Below are 18,387 nucleotides of genomic sequence, written 5' to 3' on the forward strand. Positions count from 1 at the left end.
TATCAATGAGGCTCATTGGGAAATATCAAAATTTCAGCCTACATTTTTGCAAAAAAGTACGTTGCTTCGGGTATGTTTTGTTGCACATTTTATATGACAAATCCTTTTAGGCGCTGTGTAGAGTTTTGTGAATCTGAAATATGTTACTAAAGGTATGTTTTGTTGTATGTTTTAGATAGAAGAGATGATGCCCACCATCGAGGACTTCCAGGACAATACATACACCATACACTTCATTAAACATGTACACATGTAAAGCTGCTTTTAAAAAAAATATTTGGTGTAAAAAGAACTATGCAAATAAACTTGAATTGAATTGAATACAGGGAATCATGGACTTAATCCTTGTCTATAACCAACGAATAGTGTTTGGTTTTATCAACTGCACTCTTTTTACCTTGTTTTTACATTGCTTCTATCTCTTTTGTGGAACCATCAACACCATCATCTAACTGAATCATCAAACTGAATATACAAGAAAAGTTGCCCACATGGGGAAAGATATGTGAGGCAAACATTCAATTACAGATACTACACAATGAGAACATTTACATTGACACCAATAATTTGATTTTAATACAATTAAGACAATGCTCTGATTAAGTGTCTACCATGTAAACAGAGATTTTTGATTATTTTCATCCAATTAAGGTCATAATCGAACTAAACAGAAATCAGATTAAGACAAGTGTAGTATGCCGACTTTAGTCGCATTATTGAAGTGCAGTACAGACATGTAAACAGCGCAATCAAACTATTACTTTTGTGTAAGATTTTTTGCGCATTTACGACAGGATAGTCCATACACACATGTCTGTTTGGCACTATTCTCTGAACCTATCGAGTCAGTGAAGGACTACAGACACATGCATCGTGAAAGCCGGAGGTTTTTTCCCATACGGCATGCGGTATGAAATTCCATTAAAACAACACTCTTCCAGCAGTTCATACTCGCATCCAATATCTCAGTTATTACGGGGGGGCATGCATGAAATGTTCCTGAATGAAAGCGAAAGTGCCAAACAGCAGTTAAAGTCAAATAAAAAATGAAACGCAATATATTTGCAATTATATACACAAACATATTTGTACATTTTTTAAATAAAATTTGTCAATATTTTAAATATTATGTCTTGAGCATCTAATTTTTCTTTGCTGCTGATGTGCTTTTATTTTCTCTGTCTCACTCGTGGCAGGTTCAGGCGAAGTGTTTAATACGCAACCCCAGCAAGAAAATATACATTTAGATTTTTTTTTTAAATATTGCAATATTAAAAAGAAATCAAAGGTTTGATCCTAACCATGTCGTAAGGAATGCCCTTAAATCATGTTGTTATTAGTTGTCTGCAAGCATCAGTGTTTATTGAGATTGAAATAATATTTAAAAATTTTAAATTAAGAAAAAAAATCTTGTTATAGCAACACTTGTGACTGCTTTGGGAAATAATGCTCGTCATTGACGTCATGGGATGACTGCTTGTGAAGGAACGTGTAGTTTGGCACATTTGTTACCCATGACAAGTCAAGATTTTATCAAGAAAAAAAAAATTTGCATAATCTGACATAGTGACTTTCATAACCGACAATAAAAATCATGGGATCTGACCAGGGCTTTATTCTGATTAAGGCAAATAATAAGATTACTGATGTAAACGTAGCAATTGTTACGCAAGTTGTTTTGAGTTATTTATTTGGTGTTGTGCAAAATGCTCCATGAAAATAAACCTTTATTCATGGACAACATGTCTCTGTGAATATCATTAGTGTGAAAAGGAACAAAACCTGTTTCTGAATTTCTGCCCCATTGTGATCATTATCCCTAGAAACTGCAGTTTCACAAAGATATAGGCTGTAGCACAAACTTGCAATGAGCCAATGTTGCAAAAGACAGCATTACTAGCAAAACATGAACAAAATTAGATGTTTAACTACCTAATGATTAAACATTGAATAAATTGATATTGTACGTTTACAGACAGGCGCAAAAGGTTAAAATTTTATATAAATTTTATGATTTCAACTCTTTTAGCTTAAACTAAAATTAAAAGTGGCACTTGCTTTACATTTAAAAGCATTCTTGCTTTAAAGAATCCATGCTTTTGGAATTAGAATTAAAACACCACCGACAGTACAAACCACTGGCCATTTTAAAGAAAAATAAACACCTCTTCTAGCATTCCTAAAAAAAAAAAAAATTCAGTCTCACAAACAACAGATTTTCATGCACACTTTCACACAAATGTAGGCTGCGTCTGTGCACATTCACTGGGCAAGTGCATGCGTTTCTGTATATTTACAGGGAATGTTATTACATAACATTCTGGAAAAAAAAAAAAGAGTAATGGATAAGTAGAGGATAAGTAGATAAACATTGAAACCCGGATTGCATCAGGATGGAAACACAGGACGCAGGCACATTTATACTGGGAAGAGAAACAGAGAAACGCAGAGAGACAAACACAGACAAAGATTTCATCTAGCACAGTAATGGATGCCACAAAAAAACATCCTGAAGTTAATACCATGTCCCACACACAGACTTGAACATCCACAAGACAGTTTTACAAGAACAATAAGACAAGATGCCGAATCTGTCTATTAGTACATGCAGATTATGGATGGATGGGAATTTAGAAGTATTAAATGATTCTCCTAAAACCTACATAAACTATTTGACAGTAATTGGTCCTAAAGGGTTAGCTCATCTCCAAATGAAAAATGCTGGCATCTTTGAAATTTGTGTAATGATGTCTCTTCAGAAGACTTGGATTACAGCATGATTAATATGGATTTATTTTTTGATCTTTTTACGATCATTTTTGAAGCAGGAGATTTTTCAGTGAACAGATTCACATAAAAAAAAAAGCTTCATTTGTGCTTTAAAGATAAATGCAAGCTAACCCTTATGAACATATACATACACAAAACTACTACAATATTAATTCTTAATGTTTTTAATTTGAATGTCAGTGAATGTAATAAAACCATGAGTGAAATATTAGTCTGTTTCAACCTGGAATTGCTTTGTAACATGCAAAGCATGCAATGTATTTGGACCCAGCAACCCACTTTAAACCATGCAGCTTTTAAATGTGTGTATTCCTCGGTACAACTGAAAGATTGGCCAAATGTCTTTGCACAGGTCAGAGTTCACAAAACAAGAACAAAAGGGTCGATCCCACAAGAAAAGCAGTAAAGTTAGCTAAAATGTTTATGCAGCACAATCCCAAAAGTCAAATGGAAGTTAAAGGAGGACATCTTTAAATGGTTAAACTTTAGTTTCTTTGAACTAAAGTTTAATGGGTGGATTTTCTTATTTATTTTAGTGCTAGCATGCATCCAGTGAGACGTGTTTCCTTTGTATTACTCCATAAAATGCAGTTTATTTCTACTGTATATAAGAATACATTCAACTAACAGTTAACAGAAACACATGTAATGAAAACATTCAGTTTCACTACTGACTGAATGATTAATTGACTCATTTTAAAGATTGAGAACAATCTTGGAGTCAAACCTGAATGCAGAGATTTGTGTAACACTTTATTTTGCATGTCCTTGTTACATGTTTCATGTACTTACTGCTTTAGCAACAGTAAATTACACGTAATTATAACCTAAAACCAATAGTACAAACATGTTAATTAGTAATAAATACATGAAATAAACTCACTCTAAAACTGTACAATTACAACATGTAACATGGAAACACAACATAAAATAAAGTGTAACTGCTGAGATTTGTGAATCTCATGAAAGATTAAAAATTAAAAATAAATATTTTATTAATCTTTACATGCACATAAAACTGTATCTTGTTTTTTGTTGTTGTTGTAATTTTAAGCCATATTTCAACTAGTTTGACAATTAGGTTAGGGTCAGTTTGGTTATTTTTTCCCGAATATGGTCCCCCATATTTACCTTTGACTGAACATCGGCATTGTGGTCGTTTTGGAGCAGCAGGGCAGCAGATTTGGTGTCGTCTTTGCGGGCTGCGATGTGCAAGGCAGGCAGGCGTACTTTGCCCTTTGTGTCATTCTCTAGAAGGATGGACACCACCTGATTATGGCCTTGTTGAAGTGCTATAGCTAGAGGTGTGAAGCCATCCTGCAAAATGAGAACAGAATATAAGTGAACTGACCTTGCATTTTTCCAATAATTCTGACATGACAATGACAAGACAACTATAAATCAATAAAGATAAAAAAAATTTGAAGTTATTATGAGAAATACCTAACTTATGTATGACTGATCCTGAGTAGACATTTGCTAATATCCAATAATTCAATATACAATGGTAATGAATATGGATAATGTTGATGTTGTGGGTACTTCTCAAAACAGTGATGAAGTATTTAGCATTTTAACTTTTAGAGAGCTTTTGTAAAGAATATTCACATTGGTGTATTTACAGTGGTGTACATAACAGTCCCAGATGCTTGGAAACCTAATTAGTTAGCTTTATACACTTTTTATATGTTAATCTATTGTAATACATGCTGAAAAATTGTTTTTAAAGTCTGTGATTATTTATAGGGCTGTTGTGCATTAATACTGTGCAGTTAGGCTCCAACAGTTAACATTACAGGTAGTTTAATGAAAACCACAAAAACATTTCTTAATCTCAAAGGTGATGTTAATTTATTTAGTTAGACTTAGGTAATGGCTAATAAAGCATTAAAGGGCACCAATTTTACCCCTTTTACAAGACAATCCTTTGATGTCTCTAGAATGTGTCTATAAAGTTTCAGCTCAAAAAACCCATCAAATTATCAATTATAGCCTCAAGAATCTACCAATTTTGCTGTCTGAATACATTGTAGCTGTTTTTGTAGTCTGTTTTTGTAGTTTTAAATGCAAACGAGCTGCTTCTCCCTGCTCACCGTTTACACGTGCGTGTCTACTTCTCATCATGTGTTACATCAGATAAACAGCACAGTGACAGAGACAGCCACAGATGAATCTGAAATACAGCTCATCAGTCAAAATGCCAAGTAAGTTTTTTTGAGGTACTTATGGTGGAGTTTATTTGAGCCTTTCAAATGCCGTTCACAGCAGTGATAATTTTGCTGATGAAAATTTTTTGTCATAATTTTCGTGACGAACATGTTTCTACCAACGAAAACTAAATAAAAGTTATGATGATGACGAAAACTATAATAAAAATATACTGACATTTTTGTTGACTTATAAAAACAAGACGAGAATGTGACTGAGGGACGGTTATTGGTAAATATCCAATCAGAATTAATCTTGGTGTGTGATACATAACACACACACACTCACAAATACACACACACACACACACACACACACACACATTTGAAAAGTAACTGATCCACAGTAGACGTGGGATGTGATTACATCATCATACGCTACATCATCATCAACTATAATGGGATGGCAACTGTTGGAGAAGCTGTTTCCTCGCCTGGTTCGTTTTAGCTGTGGATACAGATTAGCTAACCTGCTAACTCGCTCTAGGTTCACGCGCTCTCTGCTTCTGCCTTGATCGTCATGACAACAGCCATTTACAGTGTACCTGTACCCCAAACAAAAACTGTTTTAGAGAACTACTTTATCACTTTATTTAAGCAATGTGATTATTTCTTACGTCTGTAAGAATGTAATGATATTGTAGTGCTATGATCTTTGCTTATCAGGGAGTCGCATACAGCATGCAATATAACGAAACTGCCTTGAAGTGAAGCGTGCTTTTATTATTACACACATTTTCGCTTCAGAATTCCTCTACGTGAGTTAACAGAGCTATGGGACTGAGTGCACAAATTTAGTCAACTAAAACTAGACTAAAACTAAAATGATCCAGAAGACTAAAATATGACTAAAACTAAAATAGAATTTGCTGTCAAAATTAACACTGGTTTACAGTACAAACACACACATTTATATGCGTTTACTGACACCATGTGGCTGTGGTGATTATATCGGTTACGTAGCGATTTCAAACATGCTCTGTTTTAAAAACACTTTAAACTTATAAAACTTATAAAAATTCACAGAGTTGTAACAAATATTTTAATCCCAAATATATTTGCAAAGGAATGTTCTGTGGACATGTGTATACATGGTATTATAGAAACTGTCATCAGTCAATCAATTCGGTGTGCGGGAAAACTGCACTCCCAGGTCACGTTGCGGTAGGCCTCAAAATCATTAGGATTTGGGTCCTATTTAGAAAATTTTAAAAAAGACTTTTTGTGTTTCTGTCACTCCAATATGATAGTGGACACACTATACCTACACACAGTTCTGTCCAAACAGCTTACAAAAGTTGATTTTCATCATAGGTGCCTTTTAAAGCCATAGCTGTAATTTGTAATTGGTTTATTAATATTAAGTTTGTGTTAACTAATATTTACATAGTAGCTGTAGTAAATCTTGTAAAATGTTACCTATTGTACTTTATAATCCTTTTGCAATTTAATTTTGTTAAAACATTTGTTTTACCTATACAATAAAGCAATACACATGTATTTTTGTCATTATACCATTAAAGAAACCTTTTTTCCAGCTTTGGTCAATATCTTTATCTTATACAGTATACTATAATAAAAGCTTCAACAATTAATCACAAGAAAATAGGATACCATAATCCCAATATTTAGAGTAAAGGTCTTCGCTTTTTAATTGTTAATGAATAAAATCTACTAAAAAACAAATATGAAATGGAATTTTTTTTCTTTCAAACTAGTTAATCGCAAATCCTGCCCACAACTAACTCAACTCAATCTTGAAGTCGTCTATGAAGAAAAGTTCATAGACATACAGTATATACAATTGAAGTCAGAATTATTAGCCCCGCTGAATTATTAGCCCGCCTGTTAATTTTTTTTCCCCAATTTCTGTTTAATGGAGAGAAGATTTTTTCAACACATTTCTAAAACATAATAGTTAATAACTCATTTCTAATAACTGATTTATTTTATCTTTGCCATGATGACAGTACATATTATTTTACTAGATATCTTTCAAGACACTTCTATACAGCTTAAAGTGACATTTAAAGGCTTAACTAGGTTAATTAGGTTAACTAGGCAGGTTAGGGTAATTAGGCAAGTTATTGTATAATGATGGTTTGTTCTTTAGACAGTCAAAAAAAAAAACAGCTTAAAAGGGCTAATAATTTTGACCATAAAATGGTTTTTAAAAAATTCAAAACTGCTTTTATTCTAGCCAAAATAAAACAAATAAGACTTTCTCCAAAAGAAAAAATATTATCATACATACTGTAAAAATGTCCTTTCTCTGTTAAACATAATTTGGGAAGTATTTGAAAAAATAACAATAATTCAAAGGGGGCCTAATAATTCTAACTTTAACTGTATATGGTTGAATCTAGTCCTAAAAACCAACACTTTAAGATTACAGTAGGTTAGCACTAAGCAATTGTTTCCACATAACTGTATGTAGGCCAGGGGTGTCCAAACTCGGTTTTAGAGGGCCGTTGTCGTGGAGAGTTTAGCTCCAACTCTAATCAATCACACCTGAACCAGCTAATCAAGCTCTTATTAGATAGAAGCTTCCTGTGCTGATGCAAGTTAGCGTTATGGTTAGGGCTGCCAGTTCATTTTCTGTTATTTTACAGATTAATTTATATTTTATATTATTTCTTATACATTATATTATTTCAAACTACTAAAATGTGAATAAAAGTCACTTTGTTAATCTGTAGAGTTGAATTTTCAACATCAAAAGTCGACAGAGCAGAGATCAAGGTCCCATAATGCAAGTCACAACCGTAAATAAACAGAAAACACAAATTACAGAAACTGTTAATTAACAGATATTTTTTACAGTGTACTAGAACTATGTTAACCTGCTTTGACACAATCTACATTGTAAAAGTGCCACATAAAGAAACACGAATTGAATTGAAATCCGCTCATTGTGATAGACAGAGTTAACCTTTTTACTTCATACTTTTGCAGAATGACCATATTAAAGTATTAGAAGCGTTTGAGGCAACACTTTACCTCTGTTGCGATACTCTGGTTTCCACCATTCTCCAAAAGGTAGCGCACCACATCTAAATGGTTTTCTTGAGAAGCCATGTACAGGGGAGTGAATCCATTCTAGGAACACAGATGGATGTTTTCAGTTTGTGTAAATTTCAGCTTTTGCAGGCATAAATGTTTGATTTGTTCCTACCTGAGATTGTGCATTAATGTTTGCTCCTCTCTTATTCAGGATTTTTACAACATCTCCTTGTCCTGCTAGTGATGCAATGTGAAGAGCGGTGTTTCCTTTCTGTGAGACAAACAAACAAAACCATTGTTTCAGTTAATCGGTTCACGAGAGCACACAGTGTTTATGCCAGACATGAGCAATGTAATACAACAAAACTAACAGATCCCATTAAAATCAGTGATAACATTTAAAGTGGATTCAGTCATTTTGTTCAAATATGTATGAGAAATGATACAGTTAGCTTTTTCCGGCTTGTTGTAACACAAATACATTGTTTTATTTCAGAAAATACAGTCATGTATATGTGGTGCTTTGGCATCCCTGTTATAAAAATGTAAAAATAAGAGAAGAAAATGCTTTAACAATGATAATGTTGGAAGGATGACTATCCCCTTTGGCCACCAAGTTTATCTCCACATATAGTAGAAGAGCAGGGTGTAAATTACAGAGGGGTTTGGGGGGTCTGATGTCAAAACAAGATGTACTGTATGTATGGGTCAGCCCTTTGAATAGTAATGAATAGTTTGCACTGCTCTGTATCTTAAATAATAATGTAAATAATTTAAACAATAGATTATATAAATATACATTTGACCACCCCTGTAAAGGTTCATACCATTGTGAACGCATGATCCCACCAAGCAGTCTATATTAGAAAATATTCAGATGTCTAAATCTATCAGATTTGGAGCACCAATATGCACTGTATGTGTTCACAAGACACCATACTTGTAAAATAGTTGCTTGTATCTATGTATAGTCTAAAAGTAAAGTAAAATTAGATTGTTTGTATTTTAATATACACATTCTCTCTCATGAAAGTCAAATAGTAAAATATTAAATGGTCATCTACCTATTCATTGGTGTAGGAGTGCAAACTCTCCCTAATCCTTGCTTTATCAGGGATCGTCACTGCAGAATGAACCACCAATTACTCTGGCAATTGTTTTACACAGTGGATGCCCTTCCAGCTGCAACCCATCACTGAGAGTACAACCCTCAGTGCTGAGAAAACACCCACACACTCTCCCATTCACAAACTAAAGCCAGTTCAACAAATTAACCTACATTTCATGTCTTTGGAGTGTGGGGGAAACCAGAGAAAACCCAGGCAGACACAAAGAGAACAAATAAACAATTGGTTTACAGAAACATGCATTACATAAAATAATATTACTGAAAATGTTGATATTTTCCTGTTCATAATTTAATCTTCTGATAAATAATCCTCCTTTTTGAATGAAAACGCTTTAAATATAAACCAAATAAATGGTGCTTTGAGCACTGTGTATCCCTACTATACACTCACCAGCCACTTTATTAGGTACACCTAACTACTGTGGCATGGGGTTGGACCAAATTTTGCTTTCAGAACTGCCTTAATGCTTTGTCTTATAGATTCAATAGAGATTTTTGTCCATATTGACATGATAGCAACATACAGTTGCTGCAGATTTGTCGGCTGCACATCCATGATGCGAATTTCCTGTTCGACCACATCCCAAAGATGCTCTAGTGGATTGAGAACTGGTGACTGTGGAAGCCATTTGAGTACAGTGAACTCATTGTCATGCTTAAGAAACGAATCTGAGATGGTTCACGCTTTATGAAATGATGTTATCTTTCTTAAGTAGCCATCAGAAGATGGGTTCACTGTGGTCATAAAGGGACAGACATGGTCAGCAACATTACTCAGTCCAGCCCGACTGGCATTAACAACCATGCCACGTTCAAAGTCACTTAAATCAACTTTCTTCCCCATTCTGATGCTCAGTTTAAACTGCAGCAGATTGTCTTGACCATGTCTACATGCCTAAATGCATTGAGTTGCTGCCATATGTTTGGCTAATTAGAAATTTGCGTTAAAGAGCAGTATTAGGTGTACCTAATAAAGTGGCTGGTTAGCGTAAGTGATTAATATGATTTTACTTTACTCTTATGAGGTCAATATTTCTCACACTAAAAGGAAGTTCACAAAAAACATAATTCATTTCAAAACAATTAGCAAGATGGAGGAGCCTACTGGTCAATACTGTCTTTCAGCTCTCGTCATTTTGACTAAAAGAATGTGGCAGTCTTTCCGAGAAAAAAGAAGTCTAGTGGGTTTTTACATTAGCATAGCCTGGAATCAAAGTATGAATGCCAATTGAGCCAGATGGTCTAAAATCAAAGTTGACTAGCAACTGACTCTTCATAAAACCTTTTTCAATTAGCTTTCCCAACACACACATACATGTCGAACAACACAAATCTGCATCTATAAAAAGACTAGTGTATCTATGAAATAATAAGAGACAGTAAGATTAACTCAATGTTTATCTGGATCTCCAGGCTATTCAGTTTAAGTCAGCTCATCTCACCTGTCATCTGTTCTCATGTAGTTTTTTTTTTTTTTTGCCATGTCTCAGATCACATCTCCATAACCTAAATTTATGCGTGCTGTCCTGGTCCAATAACATAAAAGGTTAATTCATCAGTCCCAAGTCCTTGGGTTTTAAGTCGTTTGTTTCAGGCAAGTTACAGCAATATTGATGAACAGTTGATGGTGATCTGTCCAAACAAACATATCAATTTTATCCGCTTCTCTAGGATTCAGTAAAAGACAAAATTGCAACTGTATTGCTTAGCCTTTCTGTGTACCTGCTCTCTGTGTTGCAAGTCCCATATGAGCACATTTTTCCCATTTTTCATGTTAATTTGCCCTTCGCAAAGCCCCACCTCCTTCTCACTGTTGGACATGCGTTCAGTATTAGCTCCCCTATCAGTTTATGCACTCCCTAGGGAAATAGTGAATAATTTCTGTTTCTATGGCCTAGGTTTTATACTAGTGTTAGTGTTTTGATTTATTACTGTCATACATTACTGTTGTTGGTGATTAAAAAAAATGGAATACACTATATTTTTTATTTGTATCTCTCAAAACAGTACAAGATTATTCTGCTTCAACATACACTCACCGGTCACTTTATTAGGTACACCTGTCCAACTGCTTGTTAACTCAAATTTCATCACATGACAGTAACACAACGCATTTAGGGATGTAGACATGGTCAATACAATCTGCTGCAGGTTAAACCGAACATCAGAATGGGGAAGAAAGATGACTTAAATGACTTTGAACGTGGCATGGTTGTTGGTGTCAAACCTTCTCTAGGGTTTAAAGAGAATGGTCTGAAAAAGAGAAAAGATGCAGTGAGCAGCAGTTCTGTGGGCGCAAATGCCTTGTTGATGCCAGAGGTCAGATAGATAGGTCTGATAGAAAGGCAACAGTAACTCAAATAACCACTCGTTACAACTGAGGTATGCAGAAGAGCATCTCTGAATGCACAGCACGTCCAACCTTGAGGAGGATGAGCTACAGCAGCAGAAGACAACACTGGGTGCCACTTCTGTCAGCTAAGAACAGGAAACTGAGGCTTCAATTGGCACAGGCTCACCAACATTGGACAATAGAAGATTGGAAAAAAGTTGCCTGGTCTGATGAGTCTCAATTTCTGCTGCCACTTTCAGATGGTAGGGTCAGAATTTGATGACAACAATATGAAAGCATGGATCCATCCTGCCTTGTATAAATGGTATTTAGGCTGCTGGTGGTGGTGTAATGGTGTGGAGGATATTTTATTAACACACTTTGAGCCCATTAGTACCAACTGAGCATTGTGTCAATGCCTCAGTCTACCTGAGTATTGTTGCTGACCATGTCCATCCCTTTATGACCACAATTTACCCATCTTCTGATGGCTACTTCCAGCAGGATAATGCACCATGTCATAAAGCGCGAATCGTCTCAAACTGGTTTCTTGAACATGACAATTAGTTTACTGTACTCAAATAGCCTCCACAGTCACCAGTTCTCAATCCAATAAAGCACCTTTGGGATGTGGTGGAACGAGAGATTTGCATCATTAATGTGCAGCGGACAAATCTGCTCAGCCGTGTGATGTTATCATGTCAATATGGATGAAAATCTCTGAGGAATATTTTCAGTACCTTGTTGAATCTATGCCATGGAGGATTAAGGCAGTTCTGAAGGCAAAAGGAGGTCCAGCCAAAGTAATCGAAGTGTACTGTAGTTCATTTTGTCATGTAATTTTTAATCACCAACTGATTACAATTCACACGAATTCTATCCAGATCTGTAAACAGAAATGTCATCTAAAGAGTTGATAACATGCTTTTCTAACCATTGCCTTATGATCCACTATTATTTACTTGTTCATGTGATTTGTAACTTTAAAAGCATAGTTCACCCAAAGCTGAAAATTATGTCATGATTTGCTTAACTCTTTACTTGTTACAGTCCTGTCTGAGTTTCTTTTTTCCGTTGAACAGAAATAAGTTCATACTACAAATGTTGAAAATCTGTAACCATTGACTCTCATAGTATTTGTTTTTCTCTTACTATGGAAGTCAATGGTTACAGATTTTTACATTTTTCAAAATATCTTCTTTAATGTTCAACAGAAAAAGGAAACTCAAAATGGTCTGAAACCACTTAAGGGTGAGTAAATGATGAGTAAATATTTCATTTTTGGTGTGAACTTTCCCTTTAAGCCTGACTCAACATAAAAGGCATCTGAAACCATTTCCACCAAAGACATTCATGCTTTTCGTGAGAAATTCTACCTTGGTAGCAGAATCTACTGAAGACCCTCTCTCCAGCAGCTCCTGGACCAGATCCACATGTCCTTCCTTTGCTGCCAAGTGTAAAGCGTTCAGGCCATTCTGTTGAGGTCAGAGACACAAGTTAGTAGTTCATTCCCTACCAAAGCACACATAAAAGAGGAGACAACAAGCATAGTATACCTCCTCATCCATTTCCAAGGTAAGTTTTCTATCTTTGAGATTGGAAACTCTTATATTAAGGAGAGTTAAATATCCCAGGTGTTGTTGAATGTCGGGTTTATCCTTTTAAATGACTGTCAGAGCCATGTGCATTCTCCAAAGAGCGTTTTATAGAGACATGTTAAGAAAAGGAGTGTCACAAGCTACAGTAACAGACGACTACTGGCTACTTTAAAAACCATGTGGGATCCCTTTGACAGCCAATAACAATGCAGCAAAGAACCCACAAATTGTATTTTCTACACCTCGCTATAAAAAAGGAAAAAATGGTTTGATTATATTATAACCTATAGATAAATTGCCTGTGTAACATGTGGCTATACACTAACCATTTGTTCCTTAAAATTATTACTTTACTTTTAGATTAGCAGAAAAGTGATTAAAAACTAGAAAATAACACAATTGTAAGTACTGGAATAAATAATGATATACTTACTTCACTAAGCACTAAACTGTTGTTTATATTGTTTAAATAGCATATACTTACTATGCTATTAATATGCTATACAAATATCATATTAGCATGAATTTATATGATATTTATAAGCAAATAGCAAAAAGCATTTAAAGACATCCAAAACTGAAAACGATTTTACTAAAAATCATTTACTCCTTTACTTGTTTAAAAATTTTATGAGTTTCTTTCTTCTGTTGAACACAAAAGAAGATATTTTTAACAAAACTGAAAACTTTTTTTTTTTTTGGAAGTAAATAGATACAGTTTTCAGCTTTCAAAATAAATTATTTTGTGTTCAATATAAGAAAGAAACTCATAAAGGTTTGAAACCACTTGAGAGTGAGTAAACAGTGAGTACATATTAATTTTTGAGGGAACTATTCCTTTAACACTTTCCCATGTGCTCCTCTCAATCATACATCAAGCCAAAAGATGAGTACATCTTGAATATATCATGTAACAAATGCTGTAAACGGTGTTGTAGCCTCAGAGACTGGCTCAGCTTACAACTTCCAACTAATTTACAACTAACACCTTACTCTAACTTTACTCTAATACTGGGCCAAATAGTATATAGTACACTGTAAAAAATTACATGATTAATTAGTCCTGACAGCATATCGTTTTAATTCATTGTACCTTATTAAAATAAGTTAGTCATGTTCTAATTTAATTTTCTAAGTTATACAAGCTGTTTTAAGTCAGTTTAACATAACATAAGTTCAATGGACTCATTAGGTTAAATTGATTCAGCTTTTCGAATTTGTAAGGCAACCAGGATTATTTTTTACAGTGTAATATTTGTTTAATGTGTTGAGTTAAACAAATGAGGTAATAAAAATGTTCCAGTTTGTGCTGTTAATTTCAATAGCAGTATGTATTAAACCTACAGTAACTGACTCTTTTTTTTTTTTTACTTGGAGGGATAAAATTGTATTATTTTATTTATTTTTACTTTTTGAAAAAATATATATAATAAACCTAACACCTAATCAAACTATAACCCTAATCCATTTATTATTTATTATTATTTTTAAAAAGTATATTTTTGCATTTATCAGACAAATAAAATTATATCAACCAACAAAAGAACAAACATTCATTCATTCATTTTCTTTTTGGCTTAGTCCCTTTATTAATCTGGGGTCGCCACAGCGGAATAAACCGCCAATTTATCCAGCAAATGTTTTATGCAGCGGATGCCCTTCCAACTGCAACCCATCACTGGGAAACATCCATACACACTCATTCACACACATACACTACAGACAATTTAGCTTACCCAATTCACCTGTACCACATGTTTTTGAACTTGTGGGGAAAACCGGAGCACCTAGAGGAAACCTACGCAAACACGGGGAGAACATGCAAACTCCACATAGAAATGCCAACTGACCCAGCCGGGACTTGAACCAGCGACCTTCTTGCTGTGAGGTGATTGTGCTACCCACTGCGCAGCAGGTGACATCTATAGACAAATACTACAGAATGTACATCACTTAGAAGAATGGGAAAAAGTGTACGTCAATATGACGAATTAAGCCCCGCCTTCTAGTACAGGAGCCAATCATCGATCGCTAATAGACTGATGATTCTGATGATTGTATGATGGCTTGGACCAGAGGAACGTTTCTGCAGATTTAGATTAATTCCAACTTTTAGAAACTAAAGAGACAGTTGTTGTTTAATTTCATTGATGATATGAAATTTAATCGTAAGCTTGGCATGTTTTCCCATTTAAACAGAATGCCTGAGCACACAGCCTGAGAGGCGTTTCAAAGACGGCCATGTAAAGGGACTTGCCTTGAAGGGACTTTAGAATAGCAAGAATAATGGCATTGCCTTAATTACTACAGCAAACAAAGCAACGTGATGTTAAATCTAGAAGCTTTTTTATTGATTTAATAGACTACACAGCACCACAGAATTGGCACTTTAAAGGCAAACTTTATCAAACTAGACATTGTATAATCCAAAATGTATTATCTAAAATGTATGTAAAATAGCATTTAAGATTTTTTTATATTTTTTACATGCCTTAAATTTCTCTGAATTGGTTTATTAATTTTTTATACTTTTTAAGACCCCGCGGACCCCCTAGTAAAACCCAGTAAGTGCCTCCTGGATAGGATAATGTCTTTTCAGAAGACATGGCTGGATCACATAAACTAAACAAATGGAGAAAAGCATGCTTTTCTTTGAAAAAAGATTTGAAAAACTAGCTTAACTTTTTTAGAAGTCAAGACATTTAAAATAAACAAAATAAATTTAATTAATAAATGGAAACAATCTAAAAAATTTTATTACTACCCTGTATATTGTGAAACATATTTTATATTGTAAGTTTGATCCCAAATGTTACAGTATTACTTAATTAATGTCATAATCTTCAGACAAACTTATAAAATGATAATACTTATTTTGTTGACTGCCATTTTACATTTTTAAAACTAATCTGAATCTGGATTTTTCTTTATTTAGAGTAACAGATATAAATGCATTAAAATCAATTCATATATATATGAACTTAACTAAACTCAAATTTTAAGTGCTTTCACATGCTATTTCTAATCTTAAATTTTAGCTTTGATCATTTACTGATACATTAATACCCCTAAAATCCTGCAAGCAAGCACCCTTTTGCTTAATATTTCCAGACACTTTCACTTATGTGGATGTTATAGGCAGCTGCAGTTAATCAAAACTCCAGAACAAAGGGTTAAATGCTTTTAAGCACTATAACTTCTCTATATAACCCATCATACCTTTCTTTTAAGAGCTCGCTTCTAAACTCTGTTCAATAAATATGTAAACTGGAGCTGGTTTTACACGGTTTCTTGCTTCAGTTCTTATGGAAAAGCTCACAAAAGAATCAAAACCAAGTGCATCTACTATGCTAAGCTAAATAAACAACATGCTAGCCAGAGGAGAAAAAGGCCAAATGACATTTGATACTGCAGACCGAATGATCCATGTGCCTGATGTTTACCACACTAGACACATGCTGTTGCCATAGCAGAACGGTTAGCATGTGCTGCACGAGGTAGACACTTGATAATAGAGTGACTAAAATAGCTGCAATCTCTCTAGGTGCATTATGAAGCACCAAGAAATCAGCCACATGAATCAAAATGGTCTCTCAAAGCACTGTTATACGTATAGTAATGACCTACACCAAAAAAAATACAAACATGGTGGTTGTCTTCAGAGTCATGTTTCCCTCAGCCTCATTTAGTCATTCTAATGTGACTTTAAAACAGAATTTCCACAATTTTCTGTAGGTTCCTGAGATTTTGTGTTAAAGGAATTCATTCAGCCCTTTTAGCTTCGTTTAGCATAAATCACTGAATCAGATTTGACCATTAGCATTTTGCTCAAAAAATATTCCTATTTAAAGCTTGAATCTTCTTATGTAAGACTGATGGAAAATGAAAATACTGCTATTTTCTAAGGGTGTAACGGATCACGTTTGATCCGTGATTCGTACGGATCACAACCCACAGTTCGAAACACACATGACCCGCGGATTAACTCATTTTTATTATTATTATTTTATTTTTTTTTTGTAGATTAATCCTAAATTTGTAACGATCACTGGAAGTTCGCCTTTTGCGTCATTCAAATCACATGTATGAAAAAAAGATGACGGAAGAAGTTGTGGTAGGTTTTTTGGGATGTGAGTGGGTTTTTTAGGTTAAAGGTGTTTTCTGTCACTACTTGTTTAGCCTGCATTAATGCATTCAGTGTTAACTGCACAATTAATCATTAGAAGATCAGGATCTCAACACCCAGGCAAAATAAATTATAAATTATAGTGATTTGCATATGTTTATTAATCTTTCGAATCACTGCATTCAAATCTTTAGTATGTCTTTAGTCTTTAGTGATGAAGTTACATACATTCAAATAACACAGTACTGGGATTACAGTTCATAGTTTAAATATAAACACTGATGTTTATGACAAAGATTACAATCCCTGTCATTTGGATTTAACTTGATGCTCAAAATGAAAGTTGTAGGATGCAATTACACTGTTTAAACAGTAGGTGACGACAACCAGCCATCAAAAATAAACCACTGAATAATTCTACAAAAATGATCCATACAGTAATGAAACATGAAGTTTTTTAAGTAAACTACTGAATCATTAATTGAAAATGAGACAAAAAATAAATACGAGTTGTACAATTTATAATGTCAGAGTTCTACATTTAGCGTTATCAGCAACAGTAGTAGTAACAGTGAATTTTTCACAGTGCTGAATATTTTACAATTTATTTTTATTCAGTTGATTATTTCTTCATTTTATTTTTTATAAAATTACAGGTTCTAAGTTTTGTTTGTTAAAGCCAAATGTGTCTTGCAGTGCTGTTTTTGTAATAAATGGAAAGCAAATTACAATTGTCCCCCCCCCCCCTTTTTGGCTGACCTGAAAAATGGTCCAATCCGTGACTAAAAAACCATAACGTGATCCGAACCGTGAGATTTGTGATCTGTTACACCACTACTATTTTCTATGTCAATATAGCTGAACTATGCACTCATTCTGGTGCTGTTACCTAGTTACCTAGCTAGGGAGTATTTTTAGGTGATGTGTAAACAACAGAGGTGAGTTCAACATCATATTCAAGACTTTCTGATGTCAGATTTTTCATGGCATACAAAAAAAAAAAAAATATATATATATATATCTCCCCACCCCCTCCCCCCCAATTTCAGTTTAATGGAGAGAAGATTTTTTCAACACATTTCTAAAAATAATAGTTTTAATAACTCATTTCTAATAACTGATTTATTTTATCTTTGCCATGATGACAGTAAATAATATTTGGTTAGATATTTTTCAAGACACTTCTATACAGCTTAAAGTGA

The 18,387-nt window shown here is 34.2% G+C and overlaps 1 protein-coding gene across 2 annotated transcripts in view; it reads right to left on the reverse strand.

The window, feature by feature from the left end:
• ank2b (ankyrin 2b, neuronal) overlaps positions 1-18,387 on the reverse strand; it is a 165,224-nt gene that overhangs the window by 110,424 nt on the left and 36,413 nt on the right. For both annotated transcript variants that reach the window (XM_056462194.1, XM_056462193.1), the window contains exons 3-6: positions 12,838-12,936; positions 8,173-8,271; positions 7,998-8,096; positions 3,922-4,107 (exon numbers count right to left, since the gene is read on the reverse strand). In XM_056462194.1, coding sequence (XP_056318169.1) covers positions 3,922-4,107; positions 7,998-8,096; positions 8,173-8,271; positions 12,838-12,936 — 483 coding nt within the window. The remainder of the gene's footprint in view (positions 1-3,921; positions 4,108-7,997; positions 8,097-8,172; positions 8,272-12,837; positions 12,937-18,387) is intronic.

The sequence above is a fragment of the Danio aesculapii genome, chromosome 7 (assembly GCF_903798145.1).
Source record: "Danio aesculapii chromosome 7, fDanAes4.1, whole genome shotgun sequence".
Lineage (NCBI taxonomy): Eukaryota > Metazoa > Chordata > Actinopteri > Cypriniformes > Danionidae > Danio > Danio aesculapii.